The following is a 26,296-nucleotide window of genomic DNA, read 5'->3' on the forward strand; positions in this document are numbered from 1 at the left end:
ATAGTTTAATTACATTTGTCTCATTATACGCAGATAGTCTCATATTAAATTCCGTTGTAATGTTTTCTTTGTAGGGCTCTTTCCTTAGAAGTCATTACTGCAGCAAAGGATGGGGAAGACAACTCGTGTTGTTATATGTGGACTGAAAGGGGTTGGGAAGACAGCTGTACTGGAGCAGCTTATATATGGCAACATTACCAAGAATACGGTATGAGATTTATTCTTCTAGTACCTAAGTATATTTTGTATTGTGTGACAATACAGAATGTTTCAGTTTTGTTTATTTGCCCTTTTTGTTTTCCAGAGTGTAAAACCCATGGCCTGACTAAAATTTAATTTTGCTGTAACTCTAGAGAATTGTACATTTGATCATATAGAATTTTTAAAGAAAATTTTTGTTACTTTTTTGTAGTTTGTGGTCTATGTTGATTAGAATAGGAAAGCTCCCACAAAAAAGAAAAGATCTGCTCTTCATATTATTCAAACATTTGTTTTCTTCTTGTAGGAATTACACTCAACGATAGAAGACATTTATGTTGCAAGTATAGAAACAGATAGAGGAGCAAGAGAAAAGGTTCGTTTTTATGACACAGCAGGCCTAGATGGTGGGCGAGAACAGAATCAGTTGGCCCGTCAGTATCTTGGTTTGACTGATGGCTATGTCCTGGTGTATGACCCTGATCGACCAGAATCACTAGATGCACTTGTGATGGCCAAGAAGGATATTGACCATAACAGGGACAAGAAAGAGGTACTTGAAAATAATTACAGTGAACTATCTTATTTGTCTCAGAAGTATAAAATTAAAAATTAGTGCAGTATTCTCTTTTTCTAAGAGCTTTTATTGCATGTCAGAATTTACTATACTACACCTCTGCTGTGGCATATGGTTGTTTAATATTTTGAATCTCATTCTTATGTACTACCGCTTCTGGTGGTGCCCCTGAGTGTTGCTTAATGAACTTGCCACTGTCCCATGGGCCATAAGGTGCTGACCTCTAGGTTCTTCCTCAACATCTGCCACCCCTTGGGTAGGAATCAGCATAAGAGAATTCTGACAAATGATCTTATGAAAATGGTATCCGTGTATAATTCAATTATAAATAATGTAATAAAATACATCTGACACTCCTGTGGTAGCCTCAGTTTGTTTATGTGCATGCCTGAATTCCTGCTGCATCTGTTTCTTAATGAATAGGGATTGTATTTCCCATATTGTCCCAAGGCTTAGGCAGTCATATTACCACTTGTTAACAGCAAGTTCTTCAGCTGTTTGTTCGGTCTGATCTCTGACAGGGTTATTTAGGATAATTGGGTTAAAGGATCATGAGAACTACCTCTGCACCTTTTATGGTTGGAATTTCCAGGCCTGTTTTGTTAACAGCTCCCTACAGCATTCATCACCTGCCATAAGTGGCTAGATTTCTGACAGTTTTATAATAAAAAAAACTGCTGATGGAGGCTAAGCGTGTAAGCATTTGCTGAGTGTACCTAGTGTGATCATATTTGAACTTCTTAGCTAAGTTTCTTGTCACCTGCTACAGTGAACTGTGCCACAATATTAATTTGAAACTTTAAAAGAGAAAGGATTTCAAATTTCAAATATATTATAGGTTTTTCTTAAGTTTAATGTCATATCTGTTAATCATATTTTTCCCCTTGAAAGAAGTCTTCTCCTGAGTGACTACAGTTATTTCAGTGTTTCTACCGCTTGTTGAAGCGTGTTGGTACTCTTCTTTTGAGACACTGTTCAGTTCCTGTTTCACACTTCGGATGGTATCTTGCAATTTCTGAACCATTACAGACTAAATTCAGTAAATATGGTATATGGTGAACAAGTGTGAGGTTATGTTTGGTGTAAAAGATACGTGATTTTAAGGGCCAGTTCTTAGGGAAAAATATGTCTTTTCCTGCAGAATACTGTGTATCTTACTAGCTGATATTAATACAAATTTTATTTTGATGATGGAGAAATATATTTTTGTTCATAAATGGACTCATATTTAAAATGTGATGTAGGTGTCCATGATCGTACTTGGGAACCGAATGAAACCCATGGATGTGGGAAACCTTGAAAACACGGCAAGTAAAGCTGCACACTGGGCTACCAGAGAAAAGATTCGACACTACGAAATAAATGCAATGGATCGGACAACTCTGTACGAACCATTTGTTCACTTGGCCTCCAAACTGAACCCACCTCCTAACAAGAGTACTTTTCCACAACTCAGTATGGTGAGGAAGTCGATTAGCAGACCAGACACCAATTAAGGTAAGGCTTGAGTATTTATCATATTTTGTGTAGGCATATGTTTAGTATTTTTAAAATGAATGTTTTTTTTTTCATTGACTATTACTTTTCATTTATTTGCACATTTGTTTATTCTAGAAACTGTATTGAAACTTCTATGGCTTCAATATCATTGAATTAAGCACAGATTCAAAATACTTGCTCATAAAATTTTAACAAAGGACTTTTTTTAATTGTTTGTAACAATGTGACTGTTGTTTCTTAAACTTCATTGTCCTCAGAACCATAGACTGATTCCCATATGATATGAAAGTACAGAAAATTAAGTGAGCAGCACACAAAGGGGAGAAGAAGGAAATTAATGTTTCATGTGGTTAGCCTCTTTTCTGTGTTTATTTTTTATAGTGAAAAATAGGTTTGTATTGTCATTGTGTCTGTGTGTTTCCCCCCCTGTCCCTTAGGAACTTCTGAACCAGGTTTTCACAGCTGTCGAATTGTGGTTTGTGGTCTTTTGGGTTATGACACCAGGCAGTCATGAAAATTTCATAGTAACAGACCACGGTGTGTGATTAGAGTATCATTGTTATCAGGACCCATTATATGCAAGGTGTTCATCAGGGTTTTTGCAAAAGTGATAGGGCAGGAGAACTTGGTCATTACTACTTCACTGCTTTATGCTATAGAGTTAAATAATTAGCTCATAATGCCTGTTTATTGTGACTTGTGTCATTTTGGTATTGTATATAAATTCTGCTTTTGTATCACTGGCTACTTGTAGTCTGCATTTATATTTGATAACCTCATACAGTAGTATACTTTATAAACACATTTAAATATATTCTTGAGCATACTTTTATGTAAAATAATTTTATTTAAAACTGTGTAAAGACACAAAATACTGATTTACAAATTAAAAAATTGTACTGATTTCAGTTGTAGTGTTATAAAACCAGAACAATCATATTTCAGAATATTGTGGTTCATGTATAATTCATGATGAAATTTATGACAGATTACTTCAGCTTTATCATAATATTTCACATGAATAGTCAATAGCATAGTTTGTATGTCAGTGAGATGAGTTAAGTAAAGGGACATTTGTTAGTTTCTGATACTATTGGACCAACACTTCAAGATCATTGTCATTAATAGGTGGTGATAACATGTGATATATACTATTGTCTGAGTCACTACATTTAGATCAGACGAATTGAATTTGTTAACATATTGAATTTGTTAACAAATTTTTACAATGCTTATACAAATGTGATTTCACTGTTATCACTGGTGCATGATGCATATTCATTTACATTTCAGTGCTTCCTACTTGAAATATGTTGAAATTCCTCTTAAGAGCAGATTATACATATAACATAACACTCTCACACATAACTGGCTGTGGTCCAGTATTAACAACTTCAAAGTTTAAATATATATGAAATTCACAAGGAATGCCTGACTTCCACTGCAGTCCTAGTATGTCATGATCATAGCATTACAGTCTTTGTAGTAGATGAAGCTTAAGTCTATGTCATTGGTTGAAGATACTGTACATTTATAAGTCAGTATATTATAGTCATTTATTCATGGACACACACACACACACACACACATCATTCAGAAATGTTTCAGCATCACCATTTCAGAGCTCTGCTCAGTTTTCTGAGGATGATTTCTGTTCCAAATATTTTATCCCAGAAGGTACTGCTTATTCCAAATCCTGTAATAAAATATACAGAAAACTAAATTGCAAAGCAGTGTTTCCAAAAGTGGGAGTCACAGCCTCCCATTTGACCATGAAGATTTTGTCTGGATCTAGTAGTATAACTATAGAACATATAAGCTGTTAAGGAAAGGAAATAACAAACATACAATTTCAAAGAAAAAATAGTACTTGTGGGTTATAGGGACACATCGCTTTAAAAATAGGTTAGGTTAGGTTAGGTTAATGTGTTTTGTAATGCAAGTATGATTTTAGGAAGGGTGATACCATGTATCAACTAGTGGTTGTGTGCGCTCACCATTTTCATGATGTGTGAAATGATGCTGGTTGTGATAACGCTTCATATTGTAGAGGTATGATCCATCTGTTGGTGATCCATAGTGAAGGTAGAAGTGCATTAAATCATATATAATGTAACCTGTAAACAGTGTAACAAAAAACTGTACTGAGGAAAGTAGCGTGGGGAAGGAGGGGTTATCATTCCTGTCCCATTATGTAATTTTCTCTCTTCCCCTGTTATGTTAATGCAGAATGTTCTTAATGATCACAGCTACATTGACTCTTCCGCCACAATGTTTGGGTCACCGGTTAATACATGGGTACCAAAACACGATATAATTTATGTATAAAAGAATGGTTGGTCTTGTATTAGGAAGTACTTACCTATAACAGTGCCTCCTGCAGTGAATGAGAGCATCCATGGTGGAAATATTACTGTATATATGGAGTACAGTATTACTGCCAATATGGCTGCCGGCACAGGTGGGAATAGAAGCCGTTGGTCATCAAATGGCACCTATGTGATCAGACAGATTTTATTATGTTATACCAGCTATGTGGCACAAAACTGACATACTTATGGACTGCTGTGTTGATTAGATTCACAACAGTCTTATTGGAGGTAAATGATCTTAAACCTTCAATGTCAGCCTCCATACCGGGAACAGACCTGAGTTTTGTCACATGACCCCTGGCTCTATACTTTGTATGGACCATGTATATGGGATTTAAATTTGCTCTGTCCACATGGTAGGATACCACTTAAATGGTTGTCATCACTGAAGGGTTATACCTGAGATCTTCAGCACTTTATCCATAGACCCAGGTTCTCATTTTCTTCATATTTCTGAGGTGAAGTCATCCTTTGTCTCATTTAACAGTTAATTACCTGTAATTCAGCGAACCACTATGTCCTTGAAACTTATAGACATGATCGTGACCTTGAGATTTGTGGTTCTCTAGGGGGTGATGTTGGACTTCTGGGTAGTAATGCCATGTGACCTTGTGGGTATACACCAACCCCGAAAATGAGATGTTACGTTCCTCCAAACATTTATAGCTACCTATTGGCCGACTAGATGTTACTGCCCAGAAGACCAATATCAAAGACGGAAACGTTCCTTTTCCTTGGTAATAGAACTTAAAGTACCTTATGATGCAATCCATGTATCAGGAAGTGTAATGTGATGAGAAATGGTGATGTTGCTGGTGGTTGCGAGTGAAACACCCAGCGGTGTAAAGAGTACTCCAGGAGGGACCACATTATGATACCAGTTAGGAAGCTGACCACAGCCCATACTAGGCCTGTCCCACCTGTAACAAGCAGTAACTTATGATAAAAACACATTCTCGACATGCTCATTATTCTTAAGGTCAGCTCTCTTGATTTTATTGAGATTTTACTCAGCTGAAAATACAATTTATCTTGTATAAAGAGTATATTTGGCACCCAGTCAAAACATCTGTATTAGGCAAGAGAAATCACAAGTTTTATGGCCATCAATTTTAATTATTATTTTATGAACAATCTTATCAAGACAAGAATAGAACTTTGCTTTCCATTGGAGTACACATATCTTCCAAATGTATTCTCTGTAGATTCTTATTCTTTTGTGCCTTGATGTGAACATTTATTGCAGACAATTTAATTTTTTTGTTTTTGTTTTCTATCCATCTTCTGCTAAACTCTTGTGGCAGAAGTGATTGCTTAAAATTCATAACACAAGCAATGTACAAGTTATGAGACGTGAGATTTTCATGGTGGTGAGGATGATGATCTTTTGAGTTTTGGCATCATATTGACTTGTCAGTATATACCAACATTTCAGAGAAACATACTGTCTCCATCTTCACAGCTGCAAACTGTAGTCCTGTAGCCTGTTACACAAGATTTTACTACTATCACTACATTAAAATATTGTGACGTAGGTAGGTTCTTACGCCCTTTATTGTCAACCCTTGCTGTTTGGAGTCTGCTGCCTTGAATACGATCTGACAGACACTTTTACATGGGGATCCACACACTAATCACATGCTCAACACTTTGCAGTCTTGCTGCCACGGTGCCCTCCAGCTCACTCTTCTGCATGCTACTTCACACCCAGCCGCACCCAGGAATGCGACTTTGTTTATATTCCCCTCCCAAGATCCAGACCAGGCAGCCTGGAAGTCAGGTGGCCCCTCCCCTCCAGCGCAAGGCCTTGGCACCCATGGCGACGCGTCACAATATGTAGTAAATTGGAATATTTTGTTACTATCATATAACAGTAGTTTCACAAACACTATTAAATTACACCATTGCAATGGACCATTTGTGTGTATTTTCTGATAACTTCAGTGCAAGTTATTGGACAGTGGTTGCTCTGAATTTTAAACAGAAATTGATAGCTGTAGATGTGTGATCAGTTGGACACCCTGTAATATACATAATTAAATTATACTTCTATGTAACAGTGGCAGTCACTTTACCTTTAATTTCCTGTTGATTTGTGAGCCACCCGAGGTAAATGAAAAATATGCTCACAGGAATCCACACAATAGGAATCAAGTACCAGGGTGTTACAGTCATGTTCTCTATTATGTCCCAGTAGAACAGTCGCAGCTTGCGGTCCACAGGAAAGGATACCCATTCCTTGTACTTTGGTCCTAGCTTGCCTACTTGACTAAGCATTGGCTTGCTCCAATCAACCAGCTTCTGTAATGCAATAATTTTTACATGATAACGTTTAATTAAACTGAATGCCTACAGGACAGCATTAAATCTTATACATCTGTAATATATATTTTTGCATGTTCTTTTATATGGGTGTGGAACTTTGGAGGCGGAAGAGTGGCAGAGGATGTGTGCACTTGAGACAGGAAATAAGAGAGGAACAGAGAAAACTACATAATGAGGAGCTTCACAATTTATATTCTTCTAACATATGTTGTCATGGAATATCTGTTTTGAAACATCGACTAATATGAGAATCATGCTTCCATTATCTAGTATTGTATTTAAAATTTAATTTCTTTGTGGGAGCAGATAACCTTTTCATACAGTAAGCAATAAAAATTATGTTTAATTACAAATACTCACACATTAACTGATCTGCTGGTATGAATATTTGCCAGATAAAAACATTCAATATACAAAATAGTCTAAGACTAAAAATGTTACATTATTCAAATAGAAAATCAAAGTAATGAGAGGGGCAGTTCAGTTTTCTGTACCTCCAAATCCTCAATAACAGAATCTTTTGATGTGTCAGGTAGTTTGTATTCCCTCATTAAGTATGTGGCAGCTGGAGAATGGTTTATGTCAAGGAATTTCTCAGTGATTGAGAGCCCTTTGTATGGTGACACAGTATTCCGTCCACCTGGGTGAAATTGCAGAAACCTGGAGATGTCATATCTATCTCCTTTGTGTTTTATGATGAACTCCTCTTCACTGTCATGGGTCTTTATCTCACCATTCCTCACAGCTGTCATATTTTTTGAAGTCATGATTGCGGGTCTGAAATTGAAAAGAAGAAAATACATAGTTTTCTGTTACCATCACAAAACCACTGAAGGTTAGTTATTTTGTATGGTTGTATTAATTGATCTCCACTGTGAAAATAATTTAAATTTCAGATGTTATGAAACATAATTCTCAGGAAAATATTTGGACCAAAGTAAAAGTAGGTGGACTGGACAAATTACATGGAGTGATTGTATTTTAAGTAGTTACCCTAGATATGGATGAGGTATTCAGATGAAGGTAGTAATGTTGGACTGGGTTTGTAGTTTATGTGGGGGGGAAACAAGAAATATATGACCACTTGAAACACAAAGAAATAGACTGAAAATATCAAAATGGATCTCATAGAAATAAGTTGTGAGGATGTGAACTTGAATGTGACTCATGCTTCTGCCTTCGTGTTGTTATTATTCATGTCATAGCTTATTTAATAACTGCTTTGAGTTCTGCTGGCAGAGAGTTTCAAGATTGTAATCTGCCCCAGTTCCCATCATCAGGGTTCTTGATTAATAATTCTGACTGTTCACTCCAAAAAGAAGAAATTATTTTCACATGTTCTACATATTAACATTCAGAAATTTGCTGTGGAAGCTCCTGCCACTTCAGTTTGCAAATTGTAATTTGCCTTTCACAGCTTGAGTCTTCTTACTAGACTGTTCAGCATACATTTCTTGGTAATAGCTTTATCTACTAGCTGTTATCTCAGTTCTAGTGATGATCCTTGTGTTAATTAATATTTCCCTTGAAAATTTTCTAATCTTATCTTTCAAGAACCATGGTAAATGCTTTTGACATCAAATCCCATATTAGAAATACTAAAAATGATACATTTGTAACCAAGTGCATATGAGTTTGTGCTCAGATTAATCTAGACCACTAAATACTGCCACTGTCTTACACAGTTGTGGTGTTTCAGCATTCTTAAGCATTTTACATTGGTTTTTATTGTGCTATTTCTTCTCTAGAATTTTGTTAATCTGTTTTCTTTAGCCTCACATTTTAAATACTACATGATAGACTTCTGTGCTGGATAAAGAATAAATCCTCCATGAATAACACTGAAAACTGGTGGCAAGATCCAATTTCTTAACACAGTATTTTAAATAAATGTATTTTGAGGGCTCAGAACCTAAATTGTAGCTCATATACATAAAATGTTTTAAAAATAAGTCATTTGATTTAACAACAATATTAGTCACATTTGAATAAATACCAATGTTAGTCTTGTTTAAAAGGTGAAGGTAAAAGATATTATCCTTAGGTATTATCAGTTTCCTTCCTGTTTTTATGTGCATGAGATATTCAAAGTAGACAAGTTATACCACGTGCAGTGCAACCTACATTTGACAATGTGTGATGAGTTTTTTCAATAGAGCACTTGTGACTATTGGGCCCAGACACATTGTGATACGCAACTTGTGAGCATACATGTTATTGCTACCGACAAATAACCGAATGGTTAGTATGTTTTGAAGCAAGTTTGTTAACCCTTTAAAGCCCACAAATTAAAGTGCTGACATGATCTGTTAAATTACTGTGTACAGATGAATACAAATGTCATCCACTTATATGTATACTTATTTCAGATCATAAATATATATGTAAGTACCTTAAGAAACATGGTGAACTGTTGAACTGTCATCATACATAGTTGTACTCACATTATTATATGGATCAGAACTAAGCATCACAATTCAGCAGTTAGCACTCCTGCACTCATATTTGGGTTCACATCTCAGCCTTGAGACTGGCTATTCTGACTGAGGTTTTTTGTAGTTATCCTCACCACCTCCAGGCAAATATCAGGATAGTATCTTGAATTAGACCATGACCACTTCCTTCAACAACCTTTCCATTTTATTATTCACTAATCATCCCATCATTCAGAGATATGGTATAGTCTAAGCAAATTAAAGCAACTGATGCCAGTTTGTGATCATGCTCAAGAGTTATGAAATTTTTGTCCTACAGTGATGAGAATCTCTGGGTCTGTTATATACTGTCACGGAAGACAAGTGAAAAAATGCTTTCATTATAATAGTATGATACAGATTACTATGTGAGATTACAGGTTCTCATGCCAGTGAGTATGAGGGTGGTTGTCTTCCAGGTTGTTGAGCCGTGTCACACATACCTCATCCTCCATGATTTGACCACCATTTTCCCATTGCTTAAGTCATATTAAAGGATCTGAAGATTTTGTAATGAGAGCTAGTTAGCCCCTTGTACAATCCCCAAGTTTATTTAGTATATTCACAGCTGACCTGAGAATGCACCATGTGGTTATGACAAGTGACTGACCTAACATGCTAATTCTTGCCTTTGGAAATGATCCTTAGACAGTTCACATTCTCACAGCCAATTTCCTTAACATCCATTTTAATATTATCTGCACATTTCTTCATCTTCCAAGAGTTTACCCCACTAAAATTTGGTTTGCACTTCTATATCTGAGTTATACATAAATGCAGAGTTCCATGTTATAAGCTGTACTCCACTACTCCACTCCCTAATTTATCTTCTAGATTCAACTGTTTTACTGAACACTTATTTTTCATGCACTTGTATTTTGAAAACAAAAAGAGACCACATTTTACAGTCACACAAAACAAGCTGTAAAATCATTGTTTCATAAATTATTATTATTTGTTGTTGTTGTGGTAGGCAGTTTGTATTTTGAGTTGAATAACGAAAAACATTTCCCAAATGATTCATCTCAAATTTCATTGTGAACCTCTTGTTTTGTTTTTGTTCTTCTCATAAACATATAAATTGCCAAAGCTGTAACAGTTTTTGGCTAAGAAAACAGTTCTGTACCTTGACTTATGTAGAAATAACTTGGTTGTACTGTAACTGCTAGCTCAGACTAAATCATTGATGTGACAAACATTTCGCAGCGAGCTATGTTGAGGATAAAGGGACGTCATATATTTTTTACGCATGATGTAAGGTGAAACTAGACAACAAAAAATTGCAGTACCTATAATGTTATCAGTCAAACAACCTGTTGGCTTTGACATACTGACTTTGTTTGGTATGCATAGGAAGTCGTGATATATGGCATAACTTCCTCTGTCATTGTTATAAATGCTATATCAAATAGATGGGAAGATAAAACACTGTGCTTATATGAGTGGTATTTGAGATAAGCAGTATTAAATTTACTGTCAGGTTTCACCAGCGCTTATTTTGTGGTCAAAAGTTTCTGTATATTGTGATTATATACCTTCAACACATATATTTTTTCTTACCATAAGTTGTAGTTGAGGCCTGGTTCAACAGCCTCCATAACAATATCATTTCTCTCCAAAAAATTCTTATAGCGATGTAGTGAACTTGAAATTGTAAGAATCAGGTGGTAATAATCAAGAGTGTAAAGGTGTACTCCAATTTGGAATGGTCTTTGTAATTTTGTACCTCCGTTAGTGTGGATGTTAAGTTACTGCAGATTCTAATCTACTGTTGATACAGTTGTTCATTAGTAGAGATACTACATTGCATTAAATTATAAGCTGTAATGCACGCAAAACTAAGCAACAGTAGGTATCACTATGTAAAGGGACAATTTTTTCTTATATTTCATTACACATGAACCTTGTTGATAAAAGTCTCCAGTAAAAAATTACAGACCTTAATGAGGTCTGTATTTTATGTTAATTTATCAGTCTTTTGTACACTGAACTATTTTTCAGAAACTGGATAAAGTTCACTTTGTGCTTTATGTAAAGTAAGAGTTAGCAGTCAACTGATGTGGACCAAAATTATACACACTTCATAATTTGTTTGTAGACCCCCTAACATATATCGAAATCCATTTTAAAGTTTATAAAATAACAAAAACTCACAAATATATGCATTCATTTGATGAGCTGTATGTTAAAAAATGTACTATCACACTTGGGTATAACCATAGATGGTAACACTAACAGTTGATTAAATGATAGGCAGCTAGTTCTTGTACACGTAAGTCAAATACAACTTTCTGCCATCGTTATGATGAGCCTAGTAACTCGGACACTACGGGGTGAACAGTGGGTTTTGATTTCTAGCAGCGAACTGAACTGAAGAAAGAGACTGCTGCTTATATTGGGTTAGTTTAACAGGAAATATCAGGCCAAATTATATGATGATTATGGTGATGACAACAGTAATGATGATGATAATATTTTACTTTTGAATTTCCTCTCATTTCATGTAATGCAGAATAGCATTTGCAGTCATCGCAATGTCGTTAAATGTGAAAAAACCATGTGTAGTCCATAATATTGGTAACAATTTACATCATAAATAAATTAATCAGTAAATGGAGGCATAAGAGACTGAGAAAAAACACAAAAATGTAAGTCAGAAGAATAGCTGGTTACCCAGCTGAGATTTGTATACTGTCTCTAAATGAGTCCAGAGATTTTACATCTGCAGAAGCCCACTCAATACATTAAATACTACTTTATGAATGTTTGCATGTAAACATACTTTGTACGCATGTTCTGTTGTTGGACATATGTAAATTCTCCGAATGAAGTACTAAGGTTGTTAACTAGGCCACGTAGTATTTAGGATGTTTGATATATTTGGTAGAGGTGTATGGTTTTAATCATGAATTATGAATTCTTATCAAATATATCATGTCTGTCCATTTTGCTTTTTGTAAATTGTTTTTATTCTGACGGACACAAAGTTCTTATTTAGTAAAAAGTAATGTTACCTGTTGAGCACTTCACAACATCACAGCAGATTGTAAACTATATGAAGTAGGGCAATGGATAACACTGTCTTCTCCATTATAGATAACTGATAGTGATAAGAATACTTTCATGGGCATGAGTCAGTGCTTGTGTGTGCACACGCACGCACGTACACACAAGTATGCAGCATTCACTTGGATGTGTCTGATTGGCATTGTTCTTTTTATTTCCAAGCTTATGTTGCCTTTAATATATGGGTGTTTTGGGTACGAAATCAAAATATTGAACTTATACAAGTACATAAATATCTTTCCTCTTTTGCAAAATCAGTACTAAATATTATGGAGCAGTGTTCTCTTTTTGTATTTATAAGGTACCAAATTTTGATCCTGGACACAGGGGCAGCAGTCCACATTGAGATTTTTCATGGTTTCCCTCAACCGAAAAGATTTGGAAGGAAGAACTTCAGGTATTATAATGATGTTTGCCTGGAGTAACAGAGGAAAACCATAATAAACTTGGGATACCCTTATGTGGGTCAAGATCTGAACTAGAACCTCCCGAATATGAAGCAGGAATGCTACACCACCGAGGTTTTTGTCAGTTTTGCTTAGTCATTTCCTGCGATTAGGCCAGTGTCAGTTGATCATCATTTGCATTCGTAATTCAGTTTCTCATTCATTGCCACATAATAAGCATATGTGAAGTTCTATATATCACATGTTAAAAACAGTACAAGAAAAATATGTTGAAATATACTACAATAAAAGAAAACCAGTGCCAATGCTGACATAGAAAGTCAGTCAGTCAGCGTTGAATTCAGTTGATTGATTTCCTTTCATTTTGGTAATTATGTGGTTGCAGTGTTGATATTACTGAATGGAGGGGCTGCAAAATTATGTCATGGACTCATTTCCATGACATGACATTAAAACTCAGTCTTTAATGGAACAAGTTTAAGTTGTATTTCAAAGAATAATAGTCAGCAAATACATACAGTGATCATGCATGTAAATTTATCTTCTCAAGATTAGATAATACACCTTTACATCCCATGTAATCCTGTTTTGAGATATCCACATTTCTTAGAAGTTACATTCCTATGTAATTAAAAATAAGAAGCTGATGCACTGCAGCCTCAGAAATGGGGGGGGGGGGGAGGGGGTTTACAATAGGACAGTTCATGAACTGTTTATGTACTTAAAGAATAGGCCATGACTGTACATTGTTCTCATTCAATTTGAAAAACCCCTGAAACTAATTAGGCTAATTAAAATGAAACCTTGCTTGATGCATTTCCTTTTCAGAACGGTCTGAAACAAGGAGATGCGTTTCATCACAATTCATTGAGTAAAGTAAAGTTTGTCCCACTATACGCCATGTAGGCGTTTGGGGGGGAGAGGAGGTATAGCTCCTCTCTTCCTTGACCTCGGCACTAGATGGGGGTGAGTGGTCAGCATCACGCCCCGGCCGGCTTTACCCCCGGGAAAGGACCCCCGGTACCCATTGTAGAGGAGGCTGGGTGGGCCCCAGAGCCGGTCTGGACGCAGAGGCTAGAGGAAAAAATCCTCGGCCCCCGTCGGGGATCGAACCCCGGTTGTCCAGTCACTGTACTGACTGAGCTATCCCGGCTCATATCACAATTTATTAAGGACCTCAAAATATGTATGTGAAAGTTTATTTAGGACTATAAAGTTACTCAAACTAATACAAAATCAAATGGCTTGACACTGCAGTATAAGCCTACTATACTAAGTTTGATCAGAATTGGTTATCCTTTAGGTTGGGTGCAGCTACATGTGGACAGACAACTAATACGTGCTTTTGAAGTTTTAATCTTTTGAAATACACTTGAAAGATAGCTGTCTTTGTACTAAAATTCTATTTTTATTATTAGTGTTATTGTTACTAATGCTTTTAATTTTACACTTACACTTTTGTTGTTATTGTTGCTGTTTTACTATCGTTAATATTGTTACTACTGTCATATTTTTGTGTTCTGTTACCTTCGTCTGTAAAGTGGTTATTTGCATTCAATTTCAGCAATGAAGTCAGGTTCTTTCTTTTCACCAACAACTCATACAGTATTATAACTTCTTTCCACTTAGCTCCTGTTAAGTATTACAAACACACAATTCTTTGAAACGCTTCCAAAACACAGGTGTCAGTGACAACTTGTTAGTATGTACCACATCTCTTAACAAGTTGAATTCAGGTTAATTATTTATTTCTGTAATTTTATAGCCAGTTGGGACTGCTTTATTGAAACGCAAGGCAAAGTTCGCTTGTATTTCATCATATCTTTGGCAGTTCAACTTTCAATGAACTCGCATCCGTTGTCTACGTCACAGAACGCTAAAAACATACTCTTTGTTCTTATTGCGTAGGAGGACACGCCTCTGCAAACCTGGGATTCCCAACCGTGGAGTGTCACGTGACAACCATGCCCTCTGCGTCCGACAGCGTCTTCCGCCATTATTCTTCACCGGTCACCGCACACATAACATAATTATAACGAATATATCTTGTTTGTTTCACTCATGAGGAATTCGTATCGCCGTGTAGACCATCCGATCGTGACTTATGGCAGTCCTTGTGCGTTTTGCATCAAGTCTCATTGGCACTAAGGTAGGTTATGTTGAATGTCATCGTGACGTATTTTGGTTATGTCTGTACGATGAAAGTGGAACTACTTGGGATTTGGCCGAGACATTCAGAGACAGATATATGTGAAATACTGTTTTTTAATATTTTATTCCGTATACTCACTTGTTAAGTAACAACGCCATTGATGTTAACGGTATTTATGAAACATTTAACGTGTTATAGTTTTGAGATGTTAGACACAGGTACACATTCTGCTCTTCACATTGGAACACTAAATGCAATTTCCCTGTGGTCAGCATTATAGGCTTTTTCTTGCTTGACAATACTGTTTGGCTGCCAGTTGGAGGGAGGGGCAGACATCAATCAGTGAAAACTGAGGCTGCTGCTTGAAAGCAAAACTGACTTATGTTCTCTTTCTTACCATCACTAACTATTTTCAAGGAGAAACATGAAAATTTAAAGGTTGTAGTTTATTGATTGGGTATTAAATGAGGACTGGCATTGTGTGGTAAGAAAATTAAGGAATGGTTGAAGGCAAAATAATGAACAACCTGCCACATGTCTTCATGAAGGAATGTGTGCAGTTTCTGAGATCGATAATGTAAAACTGACTATATTTTACACGCTGTCGTAAATTTTAGAAACAATAAATACAAATGATTAGATTTGTGATGTTGGGAGAAGAATTAATTATGGAAATCCTTGTTAGTATTTAGTTAAAACTTACTGTTCCATCTTCTTTCCAAAATAATGATTCCATGGTTATGAAAAATAATTATAATTTGTCCCACCTCTCAAATGTGCAGTGTGGTCTCTTAACGTGAAGGAAGAACACACAGTGCAGAGGAAAATATTTGGACTGAAGTAAGGGAACAGTTCACAAAGTTATATAACAAGGAAGTAGCAGACAGTAGTGTGCAGCCATGCAGTATTGTTTTGATAGTGAAAAAATTGACAGTGGAACCACGGTTCCGGAGAATCTGACGGAAATACGTCTTTGTAATTAAATTATATTTAGATAATAAATACAATGAAAGGAAGTTTATATAATATTAGCTTTATTCTAAATATTCCCTTTATACATGCTTTACAATTGAGTAAATAGTTTGATTAAGACATCGCTTATTTAACTTGAATTAGTTACGTTTAAGATAGGTCTGTGGTAGCTGAAATATGTTATAAAATTTGTACACTTTAGAGTATCAACATTTCGTGACTCGGCGCTGGATCTTACACATGTTCGTAATTAACGCTGTTTATGTCAAATGACCCTTCCGTGTAGACGTATTTACGTCAAAAGAAGAGAAGCCTAATTCTCTTACACGAGTTTACAAATGCAGATGAAAACATTAAATGTGATTAACAGTAATAATAAATAGGAATCCCTTACCTCAAACTTTCTTCAATTGTAAGAGACCACGACGTCCACCGTCAATGACCAATTTAATCAAAACTAAAATGGATGATCACAGATTTCTTAATAATTCTTATATAAGACAAGTAATTGTGATATTCTAAAACGTTTTTAACAGCACAATATTATCTACTCTACGACGCACTTCTACAAGCGATTCACAGCTCAGCTGTTTCCGCAGTAACGAAAGCGGATTGTTGACGGCAGTAAACATGACATAACAATTAGTTTCTTAGGTAAAGGAGTAAAGAATTGTTATGCACGCAGGAGTTCATATAAAAGCTGACCTCTGTCGGTCCATATTTACACATCGTTGGTATGGATCTTACACATTTTCCTAACGCTGTTTTGCCGAATGACCCTTCCGTATGGACGTGTTTAAGTCAATAAAGTATACTAAAACGGCAGATGTATTGAATGCATCACTCAGCACATCAACAACCCTGATGATGGAAACCATCAGTCTCTGACTTCATTACATTGCAATGTGTTCTATCATTGTGGTAGCTTCACATCTTGTATAACGTGAATTATGGTATAGTCTCTTTGCCAGGAACTTCCACGAGTCCCATTGCTAACACAATGTTATTTATCATCATTTTCTTCTGTGGGTTAATATCTAGTAAGGGCTCGTTTGTTCAATATGACTTTTCCAGTTTCTTGTATAGAATTGTATAAAAGTAGTTTCAAATGAATTTTCAATTTTGGCATTCTTTTCTCAATTCCTTTATTGTCAAAAAAGTTTTTTTTTAAATATTGTATTGGCCTATGAACGAATGCCACACGATAGTGTGGTCTGGGAAGTGCTTCATAAATTCAGATTCTTGCGTGTTTTGAAATTAACAGTGGTATAGAAATTTTGTGAAGTATGCAAAGAATTTTGAAGCGAGTGTAAGTTTTCACATTTAGATATTTATCTCCTTTATGAGACAGATTATATCATGGGTAATTAAAGGTATACAGTTGGCCCAACATTTTGTTGTTTTACAAGTTTTACTGTGATTGGTCTTTTTTGAGTAAATGCCATGACTTCACTTTTTATGTCATTACCTAAATACAACCTTTCTTAACCGGTATTGTTAACGTGTGAATTTATAGACTGACGTGTACTAAGGCCGTTGTTGTTTGTAATAGAATTGTTTCTGTGCTAATATTAAGTGATTTGGAGGACAGCCTGCTTGACCCAGCCGTGGGATCAACTTCGTATATGATCGTAATGGCAACATCATTTCCTGTTGACTTCAGGGGCAGCATTCTTTTTCTTAACATGTGTATGTGTGTAAGTAGGTCTTAAATTAGGGATGACAAGCTGTTGAAGCGAATCATGTGTGGTAATGAAACCGAATTTTGTTCTAATTCATTGTTGCAGGGTCTTTCATACGTAATACATGTCCTCATCTGTTCCACCTTGATTTCTCTTTCAGTTATCACTGACTGAAAAATAAATCTGAGATAATGATGTGGTGTTTATTGGTGTTCAAGTCAAGTCCTTGATGTAAGGGTTTCTTTATATTCCTCAGTACCTCCAATGAAATACTTGTGTGGTACATTGAAATGGGCCATAGCAGATACCTCGTTTGTTATCAATTCTTATAAATCACTGCCATTGCCCTCTTAGCACAGAGATTCAGAACATATTAATAAATTTGCGTGACTGGACTTTCTCGTCGGCATGTTTCTTCTGGGCGTGTGCCTTCATCCCTCTCAATTCATAGTATAATCCATAATTTCTCACATAATATCTCAATTTCATGTAGAATTTTGAAATAAATTAATAAATCAACCAAGCCATGAAACATCGCAGAAAAGTGAACAGATTAGATAAAGTTATGTGTCTCACTTGCATTTGGGAAGTGCAAGGGTCCAGTCTCAGCAGAAGAACTGTTCTCCTGAAATGTTTTTGGGATATCCCTCAATTCCTGCAAGCAAATTACTGGATAATACATTAAAATAGGCCACCTCAGCTTTCTCTTGCATCTCTTCCAGGTCATTGTTCATAATATTTGTGCCATATTTTGTTTTACATTACATGACCTGTGCAGTTGATGTAGCACCTTGGAACAAACCATGTCATGTAACATTGCATGGGTCGCGTATGTAGGTTTGGTTAAGTATCACTGCAAGTGCCACTTATGCTGTTAACGTTCAGATAAGTGCCCCAGGAATTACAGAAAGGAAATCAATATGTTTCACCTGTTGTAACAGTGTTCTGACTTGCATGTTTATCTGTTTCACTGGGCCTAGTTCCTACCATACAGGTGTCCCAGTGAGACCAAGAAATCAATTAATGAAGATTTATAGGAACAATGTGTGTGTGTAATGCGTGTGTTCATTGTGAGCTGAGCCTTTTGTATGTTTATGGATCAGCTAAGGGCTTGGCCTTCATACCTTCATTATTCTTGAAATGGCTAAGATTTACCCAAGTTTTTAAAATGTGACTGACATGTGGGAGGAGTTTATTAATTTCTGTATGATCGAAAAGTATTGCTTTCTTAACAGTCTGTAGCAACACCACACCTTCTGAAGAAAAATTTGTCTCTCTTGATAGTTAAACGAAGGAAATTGTTTGAATGATGTTTGATGTATCATGAACAGGGCTTGAAAAATTATGCTAAGTCCTCATTAGACAAAAAAAAAATTATTGTCAAGTTCTAAAAGAACAAATTCAAATTTTACACAGTGATTCATGTGTAGTCTGTCCTGACCAGCTCATAAAGTCAGTTGTTGTTTTTTCTTCTTCAAAATAAGTGTGTGACTACATTTTCCAAGCCCTGATCATTGAAATTATATTGAAACAGCGCTATCAGCAAACAGTGTTTCATTTCAATCCTTTGAAATGCATTTTTTGGTTGTAGAGGGACAATGTGAGTTGTTACTATAAAGCAGTCTAGTAGCTGTATACAAGAACAAGATTGTTAATTTTGTCACTTAAAATTTGGTTGAAAAAGAACAATGTATTGAACTTATGCCAGAATGAATACAGTTGGATTACAATACATTAAACATTAGTGAGTCTCCAGATGACTGGTGTTTCAAATGGGAGACAAAAATACATGGGCATCAGTAAACTCCTTCTGCTATTGATCCATTTGCCCTGTGACACAATACCTTGCATGAACAAGTGTAATTTCAGTAGAAGTGAATCAATTGTTCTGTCCCCGAAGCAGGTGAAGTAACATGCAGAGTGTACATGGAAAGTAAGAAGGCTGATATAAAAGTGAAGGTATGAGGTTATCATATTTAAAGCATTTATGTCTCGAGATTTTAAGTTTTCATAACAGTGAAAATGTCAGTGTTGGTTTTCTGGGTTGTAATGTCATGTATAGGGTTATTCATAATTCCCTGACACATTACAAACAATCGCTAGACTTGAATGGTGCAATCGATGGTAACATATGACATTTCGATAGAAAGAGAAACTCTCAAAGTTTATTTTACATACCTCATAAATGCTCTGTGTCCACCCTTTGTGACGCGACAGACGTCAAGCCGATAATCCATTTCCGCCCACACCCGCTGCAGCATGTCAGATCGGTTTGAGAGATGGCAGTAATGATTCGTCTTCGCAGATCCCGTGGCAGAGGCGGCACGAAGACCTGGTCCTTAACGTACCCCCCATAAGAAAAAAATCACATGGCGTCAGGTCAGGTGATCGGGTTGGCCAACGAAGCAGCGCATGGTCACTGGCAGCCATGCATCCGTCCCAGCGTTGTGGCAAATGCTGATTGAGGTAGCCGCGGACGAGGCGAGGGTAGTGTGGCGTAGCCCCATCTTGCTGATAAATGAAGTCATCGCTGTGATAATGAAGCTGCGGCATTAGCAATTCCTGCATCATCACAAGATAGGACGTGCCAGTGACGGTTGCCTCGGCAAAGAAGAATGGCCCGTACACATACTCTTTGGATTTTATTTAGTGTTCTGTCTGACGACAGGTCCATATGAACAGGATCCTTCCATCCTTTTCTCGGACTGGGACCTGTTCATATACGTTCTTGGCAGATGATCCAGAAGTGGTTTGCCATTGCCTTCTTCTGTGTGTGAATGGAGTAATTGTTGGGATGCCACGGAGGAAAACTCCGTGTTTCCTAGACCACGGCCTTGCCCAACACAAGTTATAAATTCGAACCCGAGACCCCAGGATTACAAGGTCAGCGTTCTAACCGCTAGACCACCGTGGCTATTACTCTTTGGATATGGCACAGAAAACGTTCAGTTTCGGTGAATCCCGAATGTGCTCAATTGTGACATGTGGGTTTTCACTTCCACATACCAGCACATTACGTCTGTAAACTTGGAGAGGTTCTCTTTGTATCGGCATGTCGCATGTTACCATCCTTTGCACCATTCAAGTCTGGCGATCTTTTGTAAAGTTATGAATAATCCTGTAGTAACGAGGGAACAGAATTCTTTTAAAAAAATTCAAAATTGTTTTAAATTTGAAAATTAAAAACAATTGAACATTTTCAAGAAATGGGAAAATATAAAAACTTATAAAAATACTGGAAATTTTTAATTTTGAAAATTTTTGCCCCGATGGACCAGTGTAATGGCAAGCCCGTGTCCAGGCAGACCGGTCTATAGGCAGGCTAGTGTAACGACACCGGTATACCTGCAGGGTGATGTATAGTCACGCCGGTGTACCGTCAGGATGGTGTGCTGGCAGCTGCCAGGTACACCGATCTAATACAGGCCTGCCTAGATATAGGATCGGGGGGATAATCTAAAAATATGATACATTTATAAAATATTAAAAATGTTTTAATTTTGAAAATTTTTGGTCGGTATACCGGCAGGGCGGTGTATTGGCAGGCCGAAGGCACTTACCCCGGAAGGCCGGTATGCCGGCAGCTTGCCAGGCACACTGGAGATTTAGTAGATGCCTGCCTAGATATAGGAACGAGGGCAAATATTTTCAATTTCGTTTTTCAAGAAATATAAAAATATAAAAAACTGATAAATATATTGAAAAAAATTTAATTTTCAAAGTTTTCGGTCCGCAGATCGATGACCAGGCAAGCCGTTTTTACTGCTTGCTGGTGTCTTGCTGCCGGGTATTCCGGCAGGACGGTGTACTATAAAGCTACGTCCAGGCAGGCCAGTCTATTAGCAGGGCGGTGTATCGTCAGACCGAACACACTTTCCCCCAGTATGCCGGCAGCTTGCCAGGCACAGCGGTGTTGTTTCAGAGACGGGTCCGGCAGAGACTAGTTCTGATAAGGATTGGTCAGGTAAAATTTATAAGATATATCTTGCAATTTTTAAAAATGTTAGAACAATCAAAAAATGCCGCAAATTGTCTAAAAAGCGCACCAAACAAAAAAAATTCGAAATATTCGGGGAAAAAATTGAATTCGGAATTTTTCAAAAATTTTCAGTTATGTGCTCTTTTTGGACATTTTCCTGCATTTTTTGATTTTTCAAATTTTTTGAAGAAAATTGAAATTTTTCAAAATTTTCGAAAATTTTAAAAATCGTTATAAACGTCATGAAAAGCGAAGATAACTTTAAATTTTCGAAAAAAATTGAATTCGGTATTTTTCAATTTTTTATTTTTGTGCGCTTTTTGGACATTGTCCTGCATTTTTCGAAAAATTTCATAATTTTTGTCAATATCAACCCCACACAATCCCCGCCAGATCCGATCTCTGCATGACCCACGTTTGTGCCGCACACTGACTCAAACGCACGCGGTCTCCATCGGACTCGGTGTCTGCACGAACCGTTCTCTGTATCATCCTATATATGCCTGGCCGTCTGTACAAAGCCCTGGATCGACAGACCGATTCAGGCAAAGACCGATTCAGGCAGACCTGAAAAAGAGAGAGAGAGAGAGTCAAACAAAGACCTGGTGATTCAGAGAAGAGGTCAAGCGAAGACTGGGTGAGGCAAAGACCTAGTCAAGCACACACCGTACTTAACTTTATACGTTGGCTTTAGTCTTTCCTTATTTCGCAGATTTTACTTGAAATTATTATTATTATGAAAACTGGAGTTATGTTGTTGTTGTTAATTGGACCTCGTTTATTTTTTTCCAGGATTTTCACCAACCTGAATACCACCATTGCCACTGCCATACCTAGGGGGCAGATTTAATTGATGAGGTTAGATTAGTTTAGGTTGATTCTAGCTAGGTTATGTTGCTTTGGGATAATTAAGGTTAGTTTAGGGTAGGTCAAATCAGTATGTGCAGGATTAGGTTAGATTACGTGATACCCGTGTCGCTGAAATTTCGAAATTATATTTTATACATCAGTGGTCCCAACCTTTTTGTGCCTGTAGGCACCCCCTCGCTGCCCCGGGTGCCAACCGTAGGCACCCCCTAGCCGCCCCTGGTGCCAACCGTAGGCACCCCCTAGCCGCCCCTGGTGCCAACCGTAGGCACCCCCTAGCCGCCCCTGGTGCCAACCGTAGGCACCCCCTCGCCGCCCCGGGTGCCAACCGTAGGCACCCCCTCGCCGCCCCTGGTGCCAACCGTAGGCACCCCCTCGCCGCCCCGGGTGCCAACCGTAGGCACCCCCTCGCCCTGGTGCCAACCGTAGGCACCCCCTCGCCGCCCCGGGTGCCAACCGTAGGCACCCCCTCGCCGCCCCTGGTGCCAACCGTAGGCACCCCCTCGCCGCCCCGGGTGCCAACCGTAGGCACCCCCTAGCCGCCCCTGGTGCCAACCGTAGGCACCCCCTAGCCGCCCCTGGTGCCAACCGTAGGCACCCCCTAGCCGCCCCTGGTGCCAACCGTAGGCACCCCCTAGCCGCCCCTGGTGCCAACCGTAGGCACCCTCCCGCCCCGGGTGCCAACTGTAGGCACCCTTAAAAGGGCACCCCCAAAAAAACCTCCCCGCGAAGGGAGGTGGAGGCCCAGGCCGATCCTTGAGCGAGCAGAGGCGCGGACCCGGCTCCTGACAATGGCCCGGGCTTTGCACTTGCACGCTACGGAAAATAGGACCTTGTAGGCGAGGTAAGTTCTCCAACTCTTTCGACTAACCGACCTGGCAACAGATCTTGTCTAGGGGATATAGCAAGAGCATAATAAGAATAAGTATGATAAAAGGACCACTCAAAATTCGAAAATAGTACCAGCAGCGAAAGCGCGGTAATTGACATCGAATAATTCCGAAAGGGGGGCTCAACCCCAGCGGCCGAGTGGTCATAGGAAATTAAAACAAATCTCTTAAAGTAGATAATAACGTCTTGCGCCCTCTTTGCGGGACGGCGCTTGAGGTGGGTCCCCATGTTCCCGCACAGAGGACGCTGCCATTCATTTTATGTTTTTTAGACTTTTTTTAATTCTCTGTCCCTTAGTTATCTCTGCCGACGAGTTTTTCATCTTTGGTTTTCCCTGCGTGCTCCGCGAAACTTGTCAGGTCACCGGATCCGAGGTTTCTTCCGGACAAGTCGACTTTCCTTTTGCGGTTGTCTGCCTCCTGCACCGGTACAGCGCGTATGTGTTCAGTCTTTACGTAAGTCGGCCATTTTGTTAATTACGTCTCAGCTTGTTTGTGTGGACGATGGTAATTTGAATTCGCGTAAAGCTTTAGCCTTTTGGTGGTTTTTGTAAGAATTTGGCTGGTTTTTATGGTGGTGACGCTACAAATATTTTATGGCATTTTCTGTTAATTTGAACTCTCGTAAAGAATCGGCCGTTTGGTGTATTTGTTAAAATTTGGTAGTTTTGTTGGATTTGGAGTTTACGGCGGTGGCGGTAATGCAAATGTTCCATAATTCTCTGGATCGTCATTTTCACTGTCTGTTTCTGCGTTAGTGTACGGTTGATATCGAGCCTTCAGATGTGTTCAATTGGGCTTGTTATGGGATGGTCTGATACTACGCGTCAGTGTTTGTTAGTGTCGAAGGTAATTAGAACGCTGGTTAAGTGAGGCTTTTAGGATTTCTCCATATGCTAAATATTTTATTGCAAATTGTACTTTAAATTAATGATGTTCTGGTTATATGGAAACTGTTTCTTAGTTTTTTAGAGTTTCCAACATCCGGACCATCACCGCAACCCCCGAACCCGAGGGGCGGAGTTACCTAATCTCATCTTAATTGGCGAGATTTGTTGTAAAGTTTCAGTGCTGTGAGGTGGTTGTGAAATCGGTACCTTGGTCTGGAACAGTGAGTAAACAAGATAAGATTATTTTGCAAATATGAAATTTATTTATTTTTTTAAATAAACTGTAAATATGACAAAGTAAGATATGCAGGAAGTGTATCTATTGTATTATGAAATAATAAATGGCACTTGCAAAATGGTTCTTAATTGATCGAGGCTTCCTCGAATGCGTCTGTTACATTTTAACTTGTTTTAAAGATACTACGTCTGGGAAGTTTTTCTCTACGGTAGTATGAAGATGATTTCTCAACCCACAGACCCTGTGCCACGTGTGGCCCAAATACATGTTTTAATACTTTTCTTTCTGTTTTTGATGAAAATTGTTAGCAGCGATCAGAAAACAAGATTTGGGATTGTTGTCCGTATTTGACAGTAACTGTTACTGTAAACAAGACATGCAATTTTCTTCTCTGTGGGAGTCTTACGTATTTTCCCTCTTCCTCCAGGGGCATGTTTCTGTTGAATCTTGATTTATGGTCATCACCGATGCATGGACTTGTATTAAAACTTTTTATCATGTTAAATGATTGCATCGCCATTTACCAAGACACGCGCCGTTTCTCATTACTTGTGCAGTTTTGCGGAAACACGCAAACAGAAACCATTGTCTTTACATAGATTTCACTTGCAGTTTCATGTTATAGTCTTCAGAGAACCGAAATTAATATCAGGTTTACCATTTTCTATCCAAATGTGCAATTTCTTGCTTGAGATAAGTTGCATACCTAACACTTGTGTTGTGTATACAGGGTGTTTAAAAAATAGATATATAATGCATCCAGATGAACGTGCAAGTGTATTTTTATTTCGAGGTTCATTCGCTGTCAGTACATTGAAATAGATTATATGTGTATTCAGTACTCTGATGACATGTTTGTGATATGAGCACTGTTTTATATTTTATCTTTGTTTCTGTGTTATCCAATTTTATATGAAATGATCCAAATAATATTCGTATATGATACACATCTGTCACGTTGCAATTAGATCTTACCTTTGAGAGTTTGGAATATAAGTAAGGGCTTTATTTTAATTTGATAGGAATTTTGTGATTGAAAATTTATAGGGTGTGCTCTGAAGTGCACCGAGCTTTAATTGGATTTACGTGCCACGAGGTTATTGCCTTGAGAAGGGTTGGCTTTTCATAGTTTCTGTTTAGTAGTGGTTGTGTGTATTACAAGTTTTGTAATTAGTAGTAGTAGTTATTTTAGTTATTTGGTTTGTGTGGTTTATTAGTTTATGTTATGTGGTGTTGGTAATACGTTATTTATTGGGTTTTCAGTGACTCGATCCTTCTCAAGGCAGTAGGGTTGAGAGTTGAGCATAGACTCGTGATTGTTTTGAAGTTGCAAGCTACGTGTGCAGTTCTAGGGTCTAGGACTTTACATAGTTCTAGAGGTCTTGAATGAGTTGAGACTTTGATACTGACCGCTGTGAAAACCTCAAATCTTGATTTTCAGGGCTGCAGTTATATATTTATAGGTTGTAAATTTTCGCAAGTCATTTGATAGATGTTATTGGTTTTCTGGTAGTTGGTGGGGCTTAAATTTCATCGGTATAGTCTCGTGTCTGCATAAGTTAGATTGATTTTTAATGTTGCTAGGGTTGTCTGATGCATTCATTATTGTTGGGAGCATCGTAATTTTGATTTCATGATTTTTTAATGTAAGGTGAGTGATGTAAGGTAAGGTGAGTGCTATTGGCTGCGGTAAGTGCTCCTGGCTGC

At 37.7% G+C, this 26,296-nt stretch overlaps 2 protein-coding genes across 9 annotated transcripts in view; one reads left to right on the forward strand and one right to left on the reverse strand.

Moving 5' to 3' along the window:
* kappaB-Ras (NFKB inhibitor interacting Ras like 1) overlaps positions 1-24,707 on the forward strand; it is a 41,803-nt gene extending 17,096 nt beyond the window's left edge. For 3 of the 8 annotated variants that reach the window (XM_022062579.2, XM_022062578.2, XM_022062580.2), the window contains exons 2-5: positions 75-208; positions 506-751; positions 2,020-2,272; positions 14,828-19,480. In XM_022062579.2, the coding sequence (XP_021918271.2) occupies positions 110-208; positions 506-751; positions 2,020-2,271 (597 nt within the window). In that variant the 5' untranslated portion in view covers positions 75-109 and the 3' untranslated portion in view covers position 2,272; positions 14,828-19,480. The other 5 variants (XR_015533669.1, XR_015533668.1, XM_022062583.2 and 2 more) reach the window with 5 other exon arrangements.
* Fa2h (Fatty acid 2-hydroxylase) lies at positions 3,100-7,739 on the reverse strand. The gene is made up of 6 exons (XM_022062574.2): positions 7,467-7,739; positions 6,723-6,948; positions 5,404-5,567; positions 4,638-4,770; positions 4,273-4,392; positions 3,100-3,971 (listed from the first exon to the last, which is right to left on the reverse strand). The coding sequence occupies exons 1-6, from the start codon at positions 7,737-7,739 to the stop codon at positions 3,886-3,888; spliced, it is 1,002 nt and encodes a 333-aa protein (XP_021918266.1). The 3' UTR covers positions 3,100-3,885.
* Positions 24,708-26,296: the final 1,589 nt, after the last annotated feature.

The sequence above is a fragment of the Zootermopsis nevadensis genome, unplaced genomic scaffold (genome assembly GCF_977971745.1).
Source record: "Zootermopsis nevadensis isolate Lab colony 2312 unplaced genomic scaffold, Znev_1.0 Znev_ptg000004l, whole genome shotgun sequence".
In the NCBI taxonomy this organism is placed as follows: Eukaryota; Metazoa; Arthropoda; class Insecta; order Blattodea; family Termopsidae; genus Zootermopsis; species Zootermopsis nevadensis.

What these genes read in the sequence shown, in the direction of transcription:
- Fa2h (XM_022062574.2), bottom strand. Translation starts at nt 7,739, where the DNA reads ATGACTTCAAAAAATATGACAGCTGTGAGGAATGGTGAGATAAAGACC. An exon ending in AAATCAACAGGAAATTAAAG is followed by an intron (nt 5,568 to 6,722) that starts GTAAAGTGACTG and finishes TGCTTGTTACAG; the next exon opens with GTGGGACAGGCCTAGTATGG. An exon ending in TGCAGGAGGCACTGTTATAG is followed by an intron (nt 4,393 to 4,637) that starts GTAAGTACTTCC and finishes CACTGTTTACAG; the next exon opens with GTTACATTATATATGATTTA.